The sequence below is a fragment of the Gallinula chloropus genome, assembly GCF_964237585.1.
Source record: "Gallinula chloropus genome assembly, chromosome: 1".
Lineage (NCBI taxonomy): Eukaryota > Metazoa > Chordata > Aves > Gruiformes > Rallidae > Gallinula > Gallinula chloropus.
In genome coordinates this window covers 79,289,677-79,309,063 of record NC_140085.1, presented here as the reverse complement: position 1 = coordinate 79,309,063, position 19,387 = coordinate 79,289,677, and the positions used below count along the sequence as shown (strand labels likewise).

Here is a 19,387-nt window from a genome sequence, read left to right as displayed (position 1 = left end):
AACCGGCCCTGCGGAGTGTCATTCCTGTTAGCAGAGAGCTACTGCAGCCGAGTGAGGATTCAGGAAGACAGAAAGAGCACTGGGAAGGCTCTGGACCTTAAATTGTTCCTTTTCTTGCCAACTAAGCAAAAGTTGCTGATTGTTAAATATTGAATTGTCTGTATTCATCCCTAGCCAACTGAAGTCAATGGACTTACATCGGGGAGGACTTTAACCCATTACGTGTGAAATGTTTGTCTTCTTTCCCTCTCTGCCTCTCCTCGCGGCCTTTTATATACTGCAGTAAAGGAACCCCTTTAAAGCCTAATGTATGGTAATACAGTTTAATTGTGGTTGGATGGCCTGTTGGGGATAAAAAGTGCTGGTTCCAAGTAATTTTGCTGACTCTAAACTTGGCTCCGTACAGAGAGCTGGGGGAGGGGAGGCTGCTAATAAAGCCAGCTGTGCTACCTGGGAAGGCTCTGCATACCGCAAAGGTGCTGCTGGAGAAGGCCCTATAATTGCAGATAATTGATTTTTTTGAAACAATGATGTTTGGCTCACACTGACTACACAGTTTGCCTCTTAACCCTTACATAAGAACAACTCACACACAGATTTAACTCCCAGGCAAGCACACTTTTGGCACTCACTCCTCACGGAGCAGAATGTACTCGTTCTGCATTCATTACGGAACTTCTTTCAAGCTGCGAGTTGGAGGCAGCTGAGTTGCTGAAGGCAGGAATCTCCAGCATTCATTTACCACGGGGCGACAACAAACAGTCAAAAACTGGGGTGCCTGTTTCCTCTACCCACATCCTTTGGTCTACTACTTCTACAGAATCCCACCCACAGTCCTGCCACCAGAACAGCGATAAACGCCAGTTGACAGCACAGATGACTACTACTTATCAGTATCTTGCCTACATGCAACACTTATGTTCTTTCTTCCAGTTGGTTACTCCTCAAAAATAACCACCTGCTCAAGAGTGCACTTCTCCTTGCCTGCCTTCAGCTCTCATAAGCATCTCCAAACCGCCAGGAAGAAGCTGCTCTATTAGCTAAGCATGCCTCACATCCCACCCATGACATATATACACACACACACACACACAATGTGTTAAGAAAACAATTTTAGACAACTAATATGGGTCCATTTTACTAACCCCTACCATTCTGTGATTCTGATTTGGCCTATCGATATTACACTGTGATATGAATCCAAATAAGCTTAACAGTCACCAAAGATTCAGACCATCATAGAGCAGTTTTGCACCATGTTGAAAAAGAAGCTTGCTTCAGTCTGCAAGCATTTTACTTCACTACATAAATACCTACATCTGCACGACTATAAAAACCTGACAATGAGATTCTGGAGTATTTTAGAAGTTAACTTTCCCCATTTGTCTACAGGCACACCAGATCTGTATGTCTCCAGTATCTGTAAAGCTTTTGCTTGTTTACTTCTAGGAATGTCTTGGATGCAGAGGTACCTTGACAACATCTTGCTAGATGCTTTTAATCATCTCTGTCTTCCCAGTAGCTCACTTAAACTGATCTGCAAACCTTCTACATGCATTTGGAATGGCCCTGTAGCAAGAAACCTTCCAGTTTGGTCTTCAGCTTTGCAATTTTCCTGTGCCACTAGAGCAAAGCAGTAGTGTAGCAAGGAAAACTTATCTTTAACAGACTCTTCTATTAATGATTAAAACCTCAATGTCTTAAAACTAATTTTGCTCTCTATACTTTGTCTCCTTTCTATTCAATCTGTGAAGTGAAACTTGGTAACCTTTCTGTTTCTATAATGAATATTTTTCTCCTTCTGCTGCTTCAGTGTTATTTTAAAGGATCAGATTTTGTTCTGCAAGCTGTACCTGATAATGCTTAACAAATAAGTCTTCTCACTGGATTAGTTTAAAAGTAACTCACCATGGTTTTGGAAAAATCTGTTTTATTGGCACATCTGAGCATTACAATGATATGAAACCTCTTATGGCCTTTAATTGTATACAGTATCTTGCTTTCCTAATAAAAACTATTGCACAGATCAAATAAAACCACAAAAGCTGAGGTTAAAGCCCTTCAGTACAGCACAGGACTTTCAATACCTCATTACATACGCAGTACTGTCTGCTGCAAAGCTGGTTCTGTGCCGTAGATGCATTTTCAGAAGCAAGGCTGTTGTTAGAGTACTCACATGCAGTCAAAGAGGAATCAAGGCAAAAAAATAGTCTATGATGCTGCTTTTATACATACAGACCTACTGAAAAGATTTAACTACATGCCCACCGATCCCTTTCTGAGTTGTAACTTAACTGGGATATCAAGCTGTGTAAGGCAACACTCTACAGATGTGTTTCACAAATTGAAGTATTTCTTTATGTCCACATCGTGACTTTTGATGTGTCTTGCATATTCCTCGTAGCAATAGGGCCACTTGATGGAAGTCTGGAAGCAGCTGTGGAGAATAACCTTACCCACCGTCTCTTTAAATACCTAGAAAATGAGCTCTGTGCAATTTGTGAATAATGCATTAACGACATGTAACTGAGTAGACAATCAGCAGATAGGACCATTCTTGTGCTTTGTGGAGATTGCCTCACCTTCTCTCACTGATTGTTCGTCACCACCCACTGTGGTTGGTCACTGAAATGATACACTATTGTTTCCACCTCACAAGTGAGCAACTGGAATTCTTCAAACAACCTGAATTCCACTACTGAGAACTGCTGTCCTCCAAACTGTGGCCTGAATAAAAGAGATGGACACCGCTGTTTTGGAGTTAGAAGCTCAACCAAAAGGCAGCTTATGCCAGAGAAGCCTTCACAGAGCTATACCCAGCAGGAAGCATTCCTAACTGAAGAAAGATCCTTTCTTGCTGTTTTTGAAGCAGTTCCCCAGAGAAACCAGACAGCAGTTTGAGATCCTCTGAAGCAGAAGCCTGTGAATCACAGAGAAATTACATAGGTGTCAACATTTGATATAGCAAAAGTACTTTCTAACCAGAGGATGTAGGTTTTAATGGAGTAGCACAAAAACAGACTCTGGTCCATTATACTAAACATTTTTGTAACACTTTTCTTTTGGCATTTAAACAGTACATCAGAATTTAAGTTAAAACAAGGACTGAATCTTGGTTTTTTTTTTTTCTTTTACTCTGTAAATCCCTGGTTGATTTAATGCAGGAGGCATAATCTGTCAATTTTACATAAGAGCTATTTGATGAAACAACTGATTTATGTTAGCATGTGAACAGAAGATTCAGGTGTGGTGAAAAAGTATTGTTGGTGTCTTCTTTACCCCTCTAATTAAGAATCATAGAATCACAAAATGCTTCTGGTTGGAAGGGACCTCAAAGATCATCTAGTCCTAACCCCCCTGCCATGGGCAGGTACACCCTCCAGTAGACCACGCTGCCCAAAGTCCCATCCAACCTGGCCTTCAATACTTCCAGACAAAGGGCATCCACAGCTTTTCTGGGCAACCTGTTCCAGTGCCTCAGCATTCTCACAGTGAAGAATTTCTTCCTTATATCTAAATTAAATCTACTATCCTCCAGTTTAAGCCATTCCACTTTGTCCTGTCACAACACACCCTTGTAAACAGTCCCTCTCTATCTTTCCTATAGGATCCCCCCAGGTACTGGAAGGCTGCTCTAAGGTCTCCCCAGAGCCTTCTCTTCTCCAGGCTGAACAAGCGCAAATCTCTCGGCCTGTCTTCAGAGGAGAGGTGCTCCAGTCCTCTGATCATCTTCGTGGCCCTCCTCTGGACTTTGCCTAACAGCTCCATGTCCTTCTGATGTTGAGGGCCTCAGACATGAACACAAACACTCCAGATGGGGTCTCATGAGAGCAGAGGGGGAGAATCCCCTCCCTCTACCTTCTGGTCACACTTCTTTTGATTTAGCCCAGGATACAGTCGGCTTTCTGGTCTGCAAGCACACATTGCCGGAACTTAAGCTTTTCATCCACCAATATCCCCCAAGTCCTTCTCCTCAGGGCTGCTCTCAATCCATTCTCCACTCAGCCTGTAGCTGTTCTTGGGATTGCACCAACCCATGTGCAGGACCTTCCACTTGGCCTTGTGGAATTTCACACAGTTTGCATAGGCCCACCTCTCAAGCCTGTGCAAGTCCCTCTGGGTGGCATCCCTTCCCTCCAGCATGTCAACTACAATGCAGAGCTCAGTGTCATCAGCAAGCTTGCTAAGGGTGCACTATCGGTGCACTACCCCACTGTCCATGTAGCTGACTAAAATGTTAAACAGCCCTAGCCCCAATACCAAGCCCTGAGGAACACCACTCATCATTGATCTCCACTTGGACATCGAGCCATTGACCGCATCTCTTTCAGTGCAACCATCCAGCCTTTTCCTTACCCACCAGGTGGTCCACCCACCAAATCCATGTCTCTCTTATTTAGAGGCAAGGATATCATGTGGAACAGTGTCAAAATTAATTAAGGTGAACAAATAGACCCAGAGAAGGAGACAGGATGGAACAAGACTGATCAGTTCATGCCTTTTCCTCACCTTCCCTGCAGCCAAAAGAGAATGATTGCACTTATCTGGTCTTCTTCAGGAGTATCTATTCCTTGCTGGAGTTTAAATGAAAAACTCTTGTAGTCTTACTTTTATGCTGACCCTAAATTTGTGTCCTGATACTACTATCTCTGGCTATATAGGTAGTTCTTCAAGTCAATGGGAAAATTGTCATGAAAAAGGGTTGCTCACATGAATGAGGTTTGCAAGATCAAGCCCTTCATGATCGGTATAACCCTGGGCATTGGGCTGATATGGCATCCCTGATTTACAAGAGTAATCCTATTAGCAGCAAAGGGACAATTCACATGAGTAAGGACTGTGAGAATGGGCCCCTCAGGAGCAACTATCACTACAGTTATGTATCTAACCTCACTTAGATCACAGCAGTTTTCAAATGTTGTACAGGCACTTTATGCTACCACTGAACTTTGAGAAGAAAATAGACCTTGAGCACAAGTTTACTTCTGCTTTACTATGGCCCTGGTTTTGCATTCTACTTAGACTCTTCCCCACTCTAGAGCGGTTCAGGGTCTACAAGAAATACTGGCTTCTCTTCTTGTTTCTTTTAGCCTTTTCTTCTTTCCCCTTTCCTTCTTTGTTTTTTTCCTTTCTCTCCTTCTCCCTTCCTCTCCTCTTTTCTTCTTTTTTCCTCTTTTCTTTTCTCCCTTTTTTCTTAATTTCCTTTTTTTCTTTCTCATATCCATTTCTTCCCCTTTTCTCCTTCTTTGATTTGCCTTTCCTTCTCTTCCTTCTCCTCCCCTAACTCCTTCAGTCTTTCCTTTTCAGTTTTCTCTTCTCTCTTTTATCTTTTCCTTTTAAAAATCTTTTATATTTTCTCTTATTTCCTTTTCTTTTTTCATCTTTTCCCTTATTTTCTTTTTTTCCTCACCCCCTTCCTCTTCTTTTTCATTCTTCTTCTCTTTTTTCAAAATTCAAAGACTGGGAACATATAAGCTTTCCCAATTTCAGAAGCCTTACTTTAAGATCACATAAATCAATCTAAATTTACAGAATCTGTATAACAAGAATGTGAAATCCAAAGGAAAAGGTGATTTTTGTATAGTTTCTAGCTGCATTTCCGCTTGTCTTGATACCCTGCTTACAACTAATGTACATGGCCTTTCCTGACTTTCTGGTATTTCGAGGTCTAGTTCTGTACATAAATCAATTACCAGCTTTTCTTCTCAAGTATAATAAATGTGGCTTTAGTTTAACCCTGATACTGTGATAGGTTTACCTTCTTTTTAAACTGGCTCTGGGTAAGGATTAGAATGCGAAACAACAAAACTGTGGTAATAGAAAATAACTATAGTTCTATTGCAATAGCACTAATTACACTACGTGACTGGGTTATATTATGTTCTAGGTGTTGTGTAAAACTTTCTGAAGACAGAATTCCTGCCTTAAAATTATAAGCAGCAGATATGCTTCAATTTATTTATTTAAATACATCCATTCCTTGGGATGGATCCATGCTTATGTTAGATATTTGGTTGACTTCCGTGGAAATACTATTTGCTGTGTCTTTAGTGAGAACAAAGGTTCTTGAGCCCAACGTCTACCACCATTTCCAACCATGTCTAATACTACAGTGCTTGCTCAAATGAGTTTTGCTTGTTTGATGTTTAGTAAGAAAAGTCACAAGGGTCTGCACGCACAGGTATTTAACATGACATGAAGCACAGAAGTAACACTAGCGAATGTTGAATATATCTACCTAAGCCCTAAGCCTAATTTTTCCATAATGACACAGTTTTAAAAAAATATACCAATTTCTGACTTTGTATACATCCTTAGCATTATTTCAAAAATCTTTACAGGGCATATGGGCAATTTTTCCACCATCATCTTCAGTCTTGATCATGAGCTGCTCCGGTTATGAGGGGGAGATCTGTGGGAATAGCATAGTTTGCTCTGAAGAAGCAGTTGGCCAGCCGTTAAGTTCCTTTATTTTCTGTTAGGCTCTGCAAAGCAACATGATAGATACTCTCCTGGGCGAGCCCGCGCTGACAAACCGGCGGGCTGCCCGCCACAACACCGGGTCCAAGGCCGCAGCCTCCCGCGGGGGACAGCGGCTCAGCAAGGAGCTGCGAGGCCTCCGGGCCTCGCTGAGAGCCGGGCTGGGACCCGCCTCCGCGCCCGAGGGGGCGAGGCGAGGCGAGGCGGGGCCGAGGCGAGCCCCGGGCCGGGCGGAGGCGCAGTGGACAGCCGGGAGCAGCGGGCTTAGGCGTTTGTGTACGAGCTTTCCGAGGGGACGCGGGTGAGATGCGTGGGCGCTGCGCGGTGGCGACTCCCGCTCCCGGGTGGGAGCGGAAGATCCGCCTGTGCCCACCCTCCCTCGCCGCCTTCCGGGCGTGAAACCCTGCACAGGGTGCAGGGAAGGGAACGCCGGGGCGGGGGGGTGGGCGGGCAGGCAGGGCCGCTCTGCAAAACGTGGCGGGGCTTTTCCTCAGGAGGATGGAGCCTGGCGTCCCGCGCAGGCGGCCGCCGAGTGTGCTTGGGCAGGGGGGTTGCGGGGGTTGGTCCAATGCCCGCGGCGGGCGGCAGAGGCGGCTCCCCGGAGCTCTCCCCGGGACCGGGGCCTGCGCCTGGGCCGGGGCTTTTCTTTCTAGGCGGGACCGTTTGCCCGCAGCGGGAAGAACGAAGCGAAAAGCCGCGCGGGCTGCATTGTAAATCGCGAGGGCCGCGCTCTGCCGCGGGACCCGCTTGTTCCCAAGCTGCGATGGGGGCGGGGCGCGGGGCCTCGCCGTGCCGCTCGCAGGGCTGGCGGGGGGGGCTGTTGCCGCCCGCCTTGAAAAGTCGCGTCCCTGCAGCCGCCCGATGCGAGCCCGTCCCCGTGCCCGAGACCGGCCGTTGCAGCCGCGCGGGCCCGCCTCGTGCGAGCGGGAGCGCAGCTGTGCCGCCGCCGCCGAGGGCAGAGCGGCCGGTGCGCCTTTACCCGCCGGCCTTTAGGACCCTTTACGTAAGATGTAGGTTTGTGCGCTTAACCGGGCCTCGGATTCGCGGCCGTACCGCAGAGAGGGGTCTTACTGCCTTTGCAGATGGGGCTGTTCATAAGCTCGCTTGAGCGTGTCTCTCTAAGCCCTGAGCTTTTCTGGCGTGTTAGGTTTGTTGTTGCGTTGCTGCGGGTGTTTAAACGGTGACTGCTTCGGTGCGCTCCCTTGTAGTGAAGACACGGACTTCCCTGACAGGCCTTTGGATGGAGAGGCCAACCGAACAAGTAGGGACAAGGAATAAATAGTTCCAACGGGAGGATGACAGAGGTGTTGGTGAACAGTTTCTCCTGACTTTGCATACCTTTTGGTTGCGTTTTCACCACAGCTTCAAAATCCAGTAAGGAATTTCTCTTGAAGCCGCAGAGTTACTTTCTTTTTGTTGTGTGAGACGGTGCAGGTTTGGCAGAAACTGCTGAGAAAAGTTGTTTGCCAGATCTCTGATACTTGGAAACTGCTGTACTGTCAAGTCAAAGGCAGGAAAGCTGTACTGAATTGCTCGTAATTCCTAGACCCAGTGGTTGGCCTGGTGGCCCAAGTGCTGTTCTGGAAAGGATAAGAGGGGGAGCAAAATCTCATCACCACAGGCAGACACGTCTGGGCAAGGCTAGATTTGCTTTACTGAGCAAATAGTTGCTTACCTCTATCCCACCCACCTCCCCACCAAGGATGGACTTTCAGAGGTACACGTGTCTTCTGCTCTCGGCTCGTCCAGTTTCCCTTCTTTGGCTATAGCTGGCAGTGATTCAGTGCTGAAAGCAAGATGAGAGAATATTAGAGCTGTAATCAAGTTAAATTTAGTAATAACTTTTTTATTAAACGGTTAAAATGGCATAATAAGAAACAGTGAAGTTAACTGTAACAAAGAGTACATTTATTTTGGTCTCAAGTTGAAACTAAGATGGACCAGTTTTGTGGATTCCTGCTCACCAAGGGCATGATTGAAGCACTCAGTGAAGCAAAAATGTTGAATGTGTAATGGGACATGCTTTTTGGTTTAGGTGCATTCAGTTCTCATCACGTTCTTAACTTTATGGCATTGATAAAAGGTACCACATCGTTAGGATTGTGGGTTTGGTATGGTCTCATTGGAAAGATCATTCGTTAACTTAAACCTCCCATGATAAAAGCATAAATAGTTCTCTGCTTTTTGTCATTACAACTTAATCTTTGCCTAATGAATCACACTAAAAGCAATTTTTAAGGTCTCAAAGGAGAAAAAAATGCGTGTTTAACTCAGTTTGATCAAAAGTTACTGCTGGGTGGGAAGATGCTGGTTAGTTTGAAAGCTGAAGTGCAATTAAAATTGTGTCATTTTACCAAAAAGAAATAGGAAAAAAAAGTAAAGCAATACTAATTTTCCTATTTGAACACTGTAATATGTCTAATATGTCATCACACTCTTCCTATCCTGATAACTGCTTAGGGAAATTCACTAGGTCAAATGAAATGGTCTAAAATTGGCCTAACTCCTTGTGTTATTTCAGAAGCGTGAGTACATTTTTGGTTTTGCAATTTTATTAAGAATTTTCTTAATTTTATTCTTTGACATTTTAATATGTGGATATAACAGAAGCAAAACATTAAATGGTAATATGATTTCTCATCTTGAAGTATTCTATTATGCCATTGTGAAAGTAGTTTGAGGAAAAGTAAATTTTCTTGAAAATAAACTTTCCATGGTGGCAAAATTGTGCTGTCATTGCAGTGATGCTAAAAAAAAAAAAGGTTATCCTGACAATCTTCTTGTCAGAACTTTGAATTGCTATGATGTTAGCCTAACTTTAATGTTTTTTAAAGGTCGTCAGTGGGAAGTGGAGAAATGGCTAAATTGGCCCAGTTACTTGACAATGACGTCTTCCGGGCTTATGCTACATATGCAACTATTGTTCTTCTGAAAATGATGCTAATGAGCCTTGTAACAGCATACTTCAGAATCACAAGAAAGGTAAGATATTGGGAATGCTGCCTGGTAGAATAGATTGAAATTTGTAATGAAATACAGAGATATCATAGGCGTTTCTTTTCTTTTCAGCTTTCAAATACTGGTGCTGTTCTTTCTCTTCCTCCTCCCTGCTCTAATGATGTTCTGAGTTTGGCATGCTGGTGCTTTGTTGTTCTCAAATGGATGATGTCTTTAACCTAATTGTGAGATAATTATGAGACTGTATGTTGCAGCTGCATTTGACTTACTCTGCTCTTCTAAAACATTTGTATTTGTTTTAAATAAGAATTTTCATTAACTGTAATTTCCACTCTCTTCTGCAAAAAACTAGTGTCCAGGGTACCAAATTTATAAAGCAAATAAAATGTGCTAATAGAACCATATTACATGAATAACCAACTAGTAGGTCAGAATAGGGATTTTTGTGCATCTGTAACCCTTTCATCTAGTAATTCTAATGTGCTTTACATTTCCTAATTGTTTTAGTCTTTGAATTGCACGTAGCTCATCTTAAAAAAAATAATTCTAGAAAGAGAGGCAAGCACAAAATGTACATGAATTGATGTGTAGGGTAGAGATACACATGAAAAATCCACTGAGGTTATCAAAGAATGAGGAAGTTTCATCTAATTTAGGAGTGCTTGTGGGAAGCATCGTGTTGTATTTGCACTGCTCGTGGTCTTCTCTGCACATCGGCTCACGGCCACTGCTGCAAAGACTTGGTCTTGGGCTGAAAGAGCCCTGAGTTTACCCCATAGGTCTGTTCCTGTGAGATTTCCTTCTGCAGGGCAGTGCATGCTTCGAGGGTTTTGTTGCGGTCCTTTACTTGAAATACTGTGTTTCATTTCTGCTGGATGCACGGGAACGCAGATGAACGGTTCTGCTGGTCGTGAGGTCGTGATAGCGCAGCATTGGAGCGTCTGGTTTCTGATAGCTCTCTAGGCCTTTGGCACAGTTGCAGATTGCATCATAGCAGAGCAGGCAGCCCATCCCATGTCTTCATACATAATAAGACCCAGATGGCTGTGTTGTAACCTTACGTGCTTTTGCTCTTGCAGGAGTATGTCAGCTGTACTGGTCTTATATGTAGATCCAGTGGAGTCCTGTATTAATGCCCATACCGTGTTATGATCCATATGTATGCAGGTTACAATAGGGCCTTCATTAATTTGAAGTACTTGGTCTTCTTATGACAGACAGTAATATTACAAACAGACAAATTACTTAAGTAACTTTTGTTTTCCATTTAATATAAAAAAGTCTTTAAAATGTTAATAAAAATACAAAAATGCAGTTAGTGAAGTGATAGAAAGTAAAGTTTCTGATACTGTTAATGTGTCTCCAGAACACAGAGGCCAAAGTTATTTCACAGAAGAGGATCAAGGCTGCCTCAGAAAGCAATCATGGAACTTTCCTGAAGTCAAAAGATTTTCTTGACTTAAGGCTGCATAGCTTAAACAGTCCACAGAAGGCATGTGTTGCCACATGTCAGCAAGGAGAGATCTTCTGCAGCCTGTGCTAACCGAATTAGATGATGTTTTCAAAAAGTGTCTTACAGCATTTGGAGGTAGTAACTGGTCATAGAAGTACTTCAGAGGCAAGGGAGACTTGGTCATAAATGAGGATGAGATGAGTCTCTCAGATGCTATTGCTGTGTAGATGTCTGCAGAAGGAAGGGATCCAAAAGGGCTTTCAGATAATTTGTCAAGAAGAGTGAAAAAGATACTTATGCAGTGCAGACCATAGTTCTGCCTTCCAGGTCCTTATGTTACTTCAGCCCACTGGCATTAGTTCAGGCTGAGTATCAGTTATCTGTCGTGCTTGTCCATCTTACAAGAAGGCTTCATCTACATGCATAAATTACATTACATTGATTTGTTAGCACACAAGCTACATACAGGCTAAGCTCAGGCAAGCAGCAGCACAGTGAACAATGTATTATTCCCCTTGCATTTAACTTCAGGTAAGTTATGTGAGGTTGTAGAGGCATTAGTAAAAGGAGTGACCTTTATAGCAAGCTGCCTTGACTAGAAAATAATATTCTGGCTTCTAATGTCTCCTGTGTGTTTATGTTTGGAATAGGCATTTGTCAACCCAGAAGATACAGCATCGTTTGGCAAAGGCGAGAGTGCTAAGAAATACCTGCGGACTGATCCCGATGTTGAACGTGTACGCAGGTAATGCAAAGGAGTCTTTAAAAAGCATATTTTAAATAGCAGAATAATACTAAATCAAGGAATTCGTTTCACCTCATTCTCTTTGACCAAGCCTGTGCGTGCTTTGCTTTATGTCATAATCAAATACATTAATTTGTCTGAATGAACAAACCATTCTGCAGGCATACTAAAAATAATAAGTCATTGTCTGGTTGCAATAGCTATCTCTTTGATAATATCCTGTGTGCAAGGGGAAAGTGGTGAGAAGTCTGTAAAATAGGACCACAAGTTGATTTAGTATGAAGCAGTGTGCATTGAGTGTAAATCAGCTTTCTGTACAATTTCAGCCCCAGTTCCAATAGTTGCATCTTTTCCTAATGTGTAAAGGAAATAATGGGGAAGAGGAGTAAAACTCTCTTAAAGTCATGGAACTCCAGAGCTGCTATCAGGGCATTAATCTGGCAAATCCCTCTGAGTGGGAATCAAAGCCTGTGCTCTTTTTGCTTGGCTGAATTGAGGTTCTCACTGATGTGTGAATTGTTCAGGAAAGTTGACCAGGCTTCTAGAAGAATGTGCAGTGTGCAACCTGAGCTGCATGTACTTTGTTTTCCAAGATTCATGGCAGAATGTAAGCTGTATTTCAGTGGGGCAAATATTGCAGCTTATTTAATTTCATTTAGCTGATGGCAAAGCTTCCAGTTACCAAAATCATAACTTTAGAGATGTTGCTTGATACACCTGTGCTAACAAGGAAAGCTTTAATGGAATGCTTTCCATACCATTGTTCCTTAATGAACCTAATAGTTTATTTGCTATATATATTTGTATATCGAAAACTTGAATATGAATGAACTGTTCTCATTTAAACCACCTTGGGGAAGATCTGGAGAGTATCAGCTCTGATTTCAGAGCATTTGCATCCATGCTAATGTGCTAGTGTATCTCTGTATGTCTCTGTTGAATTAAAATCTCAGAAAGATGCTCTGAATTTTCTTTTCTTCCACCTGAGCAGTTCAGGGAGTTGTTAGGTGTTAAATTTTCTGGTTGTTATGTAAAAATGGTTGCTTTCTTGTGAACAGTAATTCCTTTCTATTTGTAAATTCTAAGAGGACAACTAAGTTGATACTGACTTTACGACCAGATGCCCTTTTAACTCGGATTGTTATGTTAGAGAAATGACAAGCATCTCACAGAGCCAGTTCCACAGATTACATTTTTAAAACACTGTATTATCAGATCTTGTGTTGTTGTTTTGCAGTTACTCAGACTCCTCAGACCTATTAAGTAGGCTTGGTTCTAATTACTCTATTGGTGTTGCAGTATCCATATTTTTACTCCCAACAATGGTACTTAGTGGAAATTTACTATATTTTCTTCTGAAATCTTTATGGCAACAGATAATGCCACATAGGTATAGCATGGCTTCTATTCTATATAGATGACTGGAATTTGCTCTTTTTATGTGTATAGAAACGACATTATTTCCTTTGGTGTACTTTCTGAGTGGTTAGAAAAAGCTGGAGACTTATCTTTCCTTGTAATGATAAATGAGTTCAGAGAGCAGGTGCGAAACAGCACCATGTTCTGATTCTAGTTGCCTGTGAAATTTGATATAATTAGTAAGGCTTAGAGGTTGTTTCAATCAGTAAATTTGGCTGGAAGTATAATTTATCTAAAGAGGTAAAGGGAGCAGGGAGGGTTTAGGAAGAGGTGTGAAAGAATACTTCAAGATCTGGAGTTCAGTCTCAACACAGTTTTTAGTAAATTATATTATGGTTTCAAAATTTCAAACATTTTTCAGCTATTTTAGTGCTTAGTAGTGAAGAAAATGAACCAAAAGCGTAACTGTCACACCTGTTAGATGCTCAAAAATAACATTCTTCAAGATGATTGAACTTCATGAAGATTTGATAGATAGGATATTTCATATTTTCTTTATCAAGACTGCAGACTGAGTTTATGGGATTGGAATAAGCCATCTGGGCCATGAAGTCTAGTAGTTGCAGTCACAGTCATCCAGTTAATTGATGTGCAGTTGAGAGAGGCTACAAGAAAATTCCAGCTATCTGTCTTCCTCCCTGCCTTTCCCTGCGTTCTTGCACACTCAGATGCACTCATATACCTCTTGTAAGTCTTCAATATGACCAAGATCGTGAGGAAATAACCAAGATCCTGAGGAAAAAATGGGTTTTACACAGAAAATCAGAAGCTTAAAAATGTGGGGGTGTGGCTAGAGACACCAGAGTCATTTGAGCGTGCCAAAATCATTTCCATCCCCACTGCAAGGGAGACCAGAAGTAGTGTTAGGGCCTTAACAGCAGCATGATCTGAAGACGATGAAAAATAATGGTGCTTTAAGTGGTTTATTCAACAAAATGTAATGCTATAAACCAACTTTGCTTCTTTCTGCAGAGGCCACCTGAATGACCTTGAGAACATTGTCCCGTTTCTTGGCATTGGACTGCTGTATGCTTTCAGTGGCCCTGAGCTGTCCACAGCCTTGCTGCATTTCAGGATCTTCACTGGGGCTCGGATCCTTCACACTTTCGCGTACTTGATCCCTCTTCCCCAGCCAGGCAGAGGTTTGTCTTGGGCAGTGGGATATGCAGTGACCATCTCCATGGCGTACAAAGTGCTGAAGACAGGCTTGTTCCTGTAGCAAGAGCCGTAGCTTTTGTGTAGTGTTCAACATTCCATGCAGAGTTTCCAGCAGAGTATGTTGATGCCTTGAATGAGCCAGCGTGAGTTTTCCCTGGTGACTGGAATTAATTTTTTTAACAGAGGCTTTTCATTCCTGTTCACAAGTATTTCTTTTTGGAAGGAGAGAGAAATCCTTCGCCCTGTATTGTCTATACATGGGCTGCATTGCCAAAATGTTGGGTTGAATGTTCCCTTTGTGATTTGTCAAGTGCTTATGATTCTAAACATGCGATGATGCTGTATTGATAGCATGTGTGGTAATTTTCTACAGATGCACTATTTTTGCTGTAGCTCTGAAGTCTAAATCAATAAAGACAAGAGGGGAAAAAAAAGCGTGTTTGTATTTTTGTTTTCATTTTAACTCTTCTCACTGCAGCCAGCAAATAGCATGTCACTATGTATCAGGAAGAGATTCCAATCATACAGTACTTTGAAGAATGCTTACCTTAATAATAAGATATAACCAATAATGCTAGACTTGTTGTAAAAAAATCTTTGATGAAATTGTTGTTCGTATAATCCTTTTGGGATTAAAAAACCCAAATCATTGCAGCTCCATTTCTCTCAGATGAATAGATTGGAAAAGAAAAAAAGTATTTGGGCTAAACTCTTGTTTAGTGACACTGGTGAAAATTTGAAGCAATTCTATTTGTTGAAGTTACACCACAAACATAGGTTTTGTGACTGAATGAAGTGTGAAAGCTTTGTAGAAGATTTTTTTTCATTTTTTAATAAATTGAGCATAAAATGAGTGACAGTTGCAAATGTAATATCAAGTAATTCAGATATGACTATATAATTAGTTTGGTTGTCATACTGTCATAAATATGTTGCTGATAGAAAATTTTGCTTTTTGCTTGCAACTTTCTATGATGTGTTAGACTGAAATATTTTCTTTGAAGATTCTGGCTGGTCTTTTTTGGTTGGTTTGTTCATTGTTCTAGCAGTGGCTTGAATAACAGAGCAAGATTTTAAGAGAAAGAAGTGACCCAGAAAAGTCTTTATATCCAGCTGGTTGTTGTAAACAGCAGAAGTCACAGTGCAATGGTTGGTTTGCTTTCCTACCCCGGAAGCTGTGCCACTAAGGGATTGCCCAGAGAGGAGCTGGAGACTTCTGTCTGCTGCCTCTGTATGCCAAAGGGTGTGCTTCTTCTCCCTCACCCTCTCCCTCTCCCCCTCCATTTCCTCTCCCTTTCCTCACCCAAGTGGACATAGAACTACATGACCTGTCACAGGAGGCCCTACCTGTCTACATTCATGAGATGAACCAGGCAGTGTTACCTTAACCTGTACGTGAGCAGGGTAGCAGGAGGAGTTATAAGGGTAGGTACAGGCAGGCTGTTTTGATCCAGAAAGGGGAGATTTTTATTGCAGTTCGAGGATAGTGTTTAAGTTTTGTGTGCTAAACAAGGGAAGGGTGGGACTTGAAATCAAGAAGTTAACATTGATTTACCAGAAATAAAACCAATGAGTGAAATAATGAAGAGCTAGATCCATCTAGAAGGAAGATGCTTAATAGGGAATGATTAGAAGTAGAACATTGTGGAGCTTCAGTTCCTGACATGGCAGAGTAAGCTCACATCTACACCCTGGAGTTACCAAGGACGCCAACAGAAAACATGGACACTCACATTTCTTCTCTATGCATCTTTCTCCACCACTTCCTACCTATCCTGTTTTCTCCCTATTCCTTATTTTTCTGTTAGCTTTTCATGGGATCTTAAGACCAACTACCATGTACAGTGGTGTTGCAACAAGGTCATCAGGACTTCCTAGTTTGCGAAGGGCCGGTGATGGAGGCAGAAGGGGTGAGACTGTGGGCTGGAGCTGGGGTCCAAACCAGTCATCGTCACAGTCAACCCACCAACTCCGATTGTTCAGTCTGTGGCTACTCTTCCCTCCTCACATGCTACCAGCATCTAAAGCGCTATTTGCCTTACTTCTCTGTGGCTTGTCTCTACAGCTGTGTGTCTTTCTATCCATTTCAAACAATATGAGGGGTCACCATGCAGAGGGACCCATTTCAAATTCAGCAGCAAAGTGTGTCCTTTAGCACTGAAAAGGCTCTTCTGACAAGCCTAGTTGTCGTTGCCAGACATAGGCAGGAACAGCGTTTTGAACTCCTTTAGCATCAAACTTCTGTACAGGAATCTCATTGTGAAGAGAAATACCCAGATCTTGTCTTTATTTTTATGATCTTCCATTTGAAACAAAACTAGTTTTAAAATACTTCTCGCGTGCTTAGTGGTTCCGGTGCCCTGGACTCAGGCTCACTATGTGCTGAGAAGTAGGAAATATAAACGGAAACACTGAGAAATACCTAGAGTGATTCAATATTATTCTGTGTTTCTCTTGCATTTATTTTAAACCTGTATTTTATTTTCCTTTGCTCCCACAAATACCATCTGTGCATCTGGGTGGGGTGCGTGCTCAATCTGGGAAGTATGCCTTACCAGCTTCAGTTAAACTCCTGACTGCCAGCTCCATGGAAGTATGTTGGAGCGGTCCTTGTCAAACAGCTCTTGCATTTCTCCAGGCCCTACCATGGAGAAGTATGCTGTACCTGTTGTACAGCTATAAACCTTATTTTCAGGAGAACTAGTGGATGAAAAAGTGTATTGGTTGAGTGTATTACTGAGCTAAACTGAATTTTCACCTTTTAAAACATGCACAGGTGGATTTTGGACTGAAATGATCAGGTTCTATTACAACATCATTAACCGAAATAATCTATATCTCTGATGAAATGTTATCAGCACATGTGCTGCTTTTGACCTTGTGAAAGTACAGAGAAGGCTAGTTCATGGGAGACGTATAAAAAGAGGTCAAACCAACATCTTGAAGGCTTAATTTCTGTTCTTTATGCCTGTTATTCTCACCACTGATCTTTGGCAGCTGGAGAAACTGAGTTTTCTTTCTGCAAATTATTCCTGGCATTTTATATTCTTCCTTCTCCAAAATAACTTCATGTATTTTTGAAGTGGCTCTAACAGTTGACCATGAGGTACTTAAAAATTCTAGCTGACATAGAATCACAGAATCGTAGGGGTTGGAAGGGACCTCGAGAGATCATCAGGTCCACCCCCCCTGCCAAAGCAGCTTTCTAGCTCATATTGCACAGAGAGGCGTCCAGACTGGTCTTGAGTATCTCCAGAGATGGAGACTCCACCACCTCCCTGGGCAGCCTGTCCCAGGGCTCTGTCACCCTCACTGTGAAAAAGTTCTTTTGCATGTTGGTGTGGAACTTCCTGTGTTCCAACTTGCAGCCATTGCCCCTTGTCCTGTCTCCACAGACCACTGAAAAGGGGCTGGCCATTCCCCCCTGCATCCCGTACTTAAGATATTTATAAACATTAATTAGGTCCCCCCTTAGTCTTTTCTCAAGGCTGAACAGTCCCAGCTCACTCAACCTTTCCTCATAGGGGAGATGCTTCAGGCCCTTAATCATCTTCGTAGCCCTTCTCTGGACTCAAGGAAGTCCCTGTCTTTTTTATACCAGGGAGCCCAGAACTAGTTAGCTGATTTCATCTTCCAGTGAATTTCATAGGCTGCTTCTTTCTTAGAAGTGTGAACAAGTGAGCAAGTCCTCATTTTAGCTTTTGACTCCGTGTGTAAATGCTTATGTTACTTTGGACAAAGCTATTTTGTCCTGGTTTTCATGGGTGCAGACAGATAGACTGAAAGCAGCGAGTTACTGAGAGGGCTGGTCATGGGCAAAGAGCATTGAGCTAGGACTTGCCATTTGATCATGTCCTGTCACAATAAAGTGGGTATTTATAAATGGTACCTTAAACATTTCCTGGCATTTTCAGAAGCAAGCATGTTTCAGAACTTCACTGCCTTCAAGGTAAACATTTCAAGAAGCTGGGTCAATGTTTCTGAAAGTGATCAAAGTCATCAAAATACAGGAACAGAAAGGCTGCAAATGTTGAAAAATATTCTAATAATGTTTTAAAGGGTGAAAATTTTTCAAAATTTTCTAGTCACCTAAAGCCTATTATGGTCATTACCCCATGGTTAGCCATTTCTCTTCCTAGTTACTTAAAGATAAGTGTCTAGATTTTTGGTGGGAAATGCTTCTAATGTATATCCTTTCTAAAAGAAAAAAATAGCGGGGAAAAAAAGCAAAACTTAAAAATACCCTTTAAAAAATAATTAAAATGTTGCCCATTATTAGTCAAACTAACATGTCTTTCATTTCAAGGCTGAAGTTTAGGGGGAACATTTTTCTGTAGCAGCACAGACCTTGTCCTGCCAACTGTGATGGCACGTCAAGTGCTCTGTGAAAGGTTGTATTGACACACGTGAGGCTACTGTCATGATTTAATACCTCTAGCTGTTGGACACAGCAAAACACATCTTTGTGGTTCACCTTAAGTGAAGCAAAGCAGTATTAATTAAATACTGATTTTCAGACTTCCAAATCTTGATTGGTAACTCGCACTCCTAGATTTTTGAAGGCTAAATATGTTCATTAGCTCCTTCAGCCTGACCTCTAGTGGAAAATATGCCAGGGATTGGCTGCCTTTCTGCTGAAGTTAGTTCAATCACAGCATGACTTCCAGAAGGGTGAGTGATCTTCATTCAGAGACTTTGGAAGATGGGCTTTGATTCACTCTTTTCTGTGACAATGTTTCTCTCTGGAATATATGTACACTAAACTTAGTCTTTAAAACCAACACGTATTCTTTCTGTTGGCTTTTTTTGTTGGGTTTTGGTTGGGTTTTTTGTTTGTTTGTTTTTCTTTTTTAATTGGGGCAGTTATAAAATTATTGCAGTGCAAGGAGCAATGCTAAACATTTCAAACAGGTGTTTTGCCCCTACAGAGCACCCTGCTCTTCACTCCTGTAGGGTGGTCGGATAAATAAAAACCATGCAAACAGAAGTTTGAGCCCCTTTCTGCATGTAAAAAAATACACTACTCTGTCTTAAAAACAGGCATGGGAAGTGTGAGGTGTAATGCCTGGCTTTTTCCCTCTATAATATTGCTAATTTAGAGTTCTTAAGAATATATGTTATGGCAAATGTGCACACACGAGACTGTATTCTGCACAAATTCTTCCAATGTGTGA

The 19,387-nt window shown here is 42.1% G+C and overlaps 1 protein-coding gene across 3 annotated transcripts; it reads left to right on the top strand.

The window, feature by feature from the left end:
- The first annotated feature begins 6,715 nt into the window (after window positions 1-6,715).
- On the top strand, window positions 6,716-15,223 carry MGST1 (microsomal glutathione S-transferase 1). Of its 3 annotated transcripts, XM_084266629.1 has the most exons (5): window positions 6,724-6,781; window positions 8,027-8,197; window positions 9,315-9,462; window positions 11,542-11,636; window positions 14,028-15,223. In XM_084266629.1, exons 2-5 carry the CDS (start codon window positions 8,184-8,186, stop codon window positions 14,272-14,274), a joined length of 504 nt encoding a protein of 167 aa, XP_084122755.1. In that variant the 5' UTR covers window positions 6,724-6,781; window positions 8,027-8,183; the 3' UTR covers window positions 14,275-15,223. The 3 variants fall into 3 exon arrangements, with proteins under 3 accessions (XP_084122757.1, XP_084122755.1, XP_084122756.1); XM_084266631.1 differs by lacking the exon at window positions 8,027-8,197 and having other exon boundaries at window positions 6,716-6,781; XM_084266630.1 differs by lacking the exons at window positions 6,724-6,781; window positions 8,027-8,197 and adding an exon at window positions 7,370-7,490.
- Window positions 15,224-19,387: the final 4,164 nt, after the last annotated feature.

What these genes read in the sequence shown, in the direction of transcription:
- MGST1 (XM_084266629.1), top strand. An exon ending in ACTTCAGAATCACAAGAAAG is followed by an intron (nt 9,463 to 11,541) that starts GTAAGATATTGG and finishes TGTTTGGAATAG; the next exon opens with GCATTTGTCAACCCAGAAGA. An exon ending in GATGTTGAACGTGTACGCAG is followed by an intron (nt 11,637 to 14,027) that starts GTAATGCAAAGG and finishes TTCTTTCTGCAG; the next exon opens with AGGCCACCTGAATGACCTTG.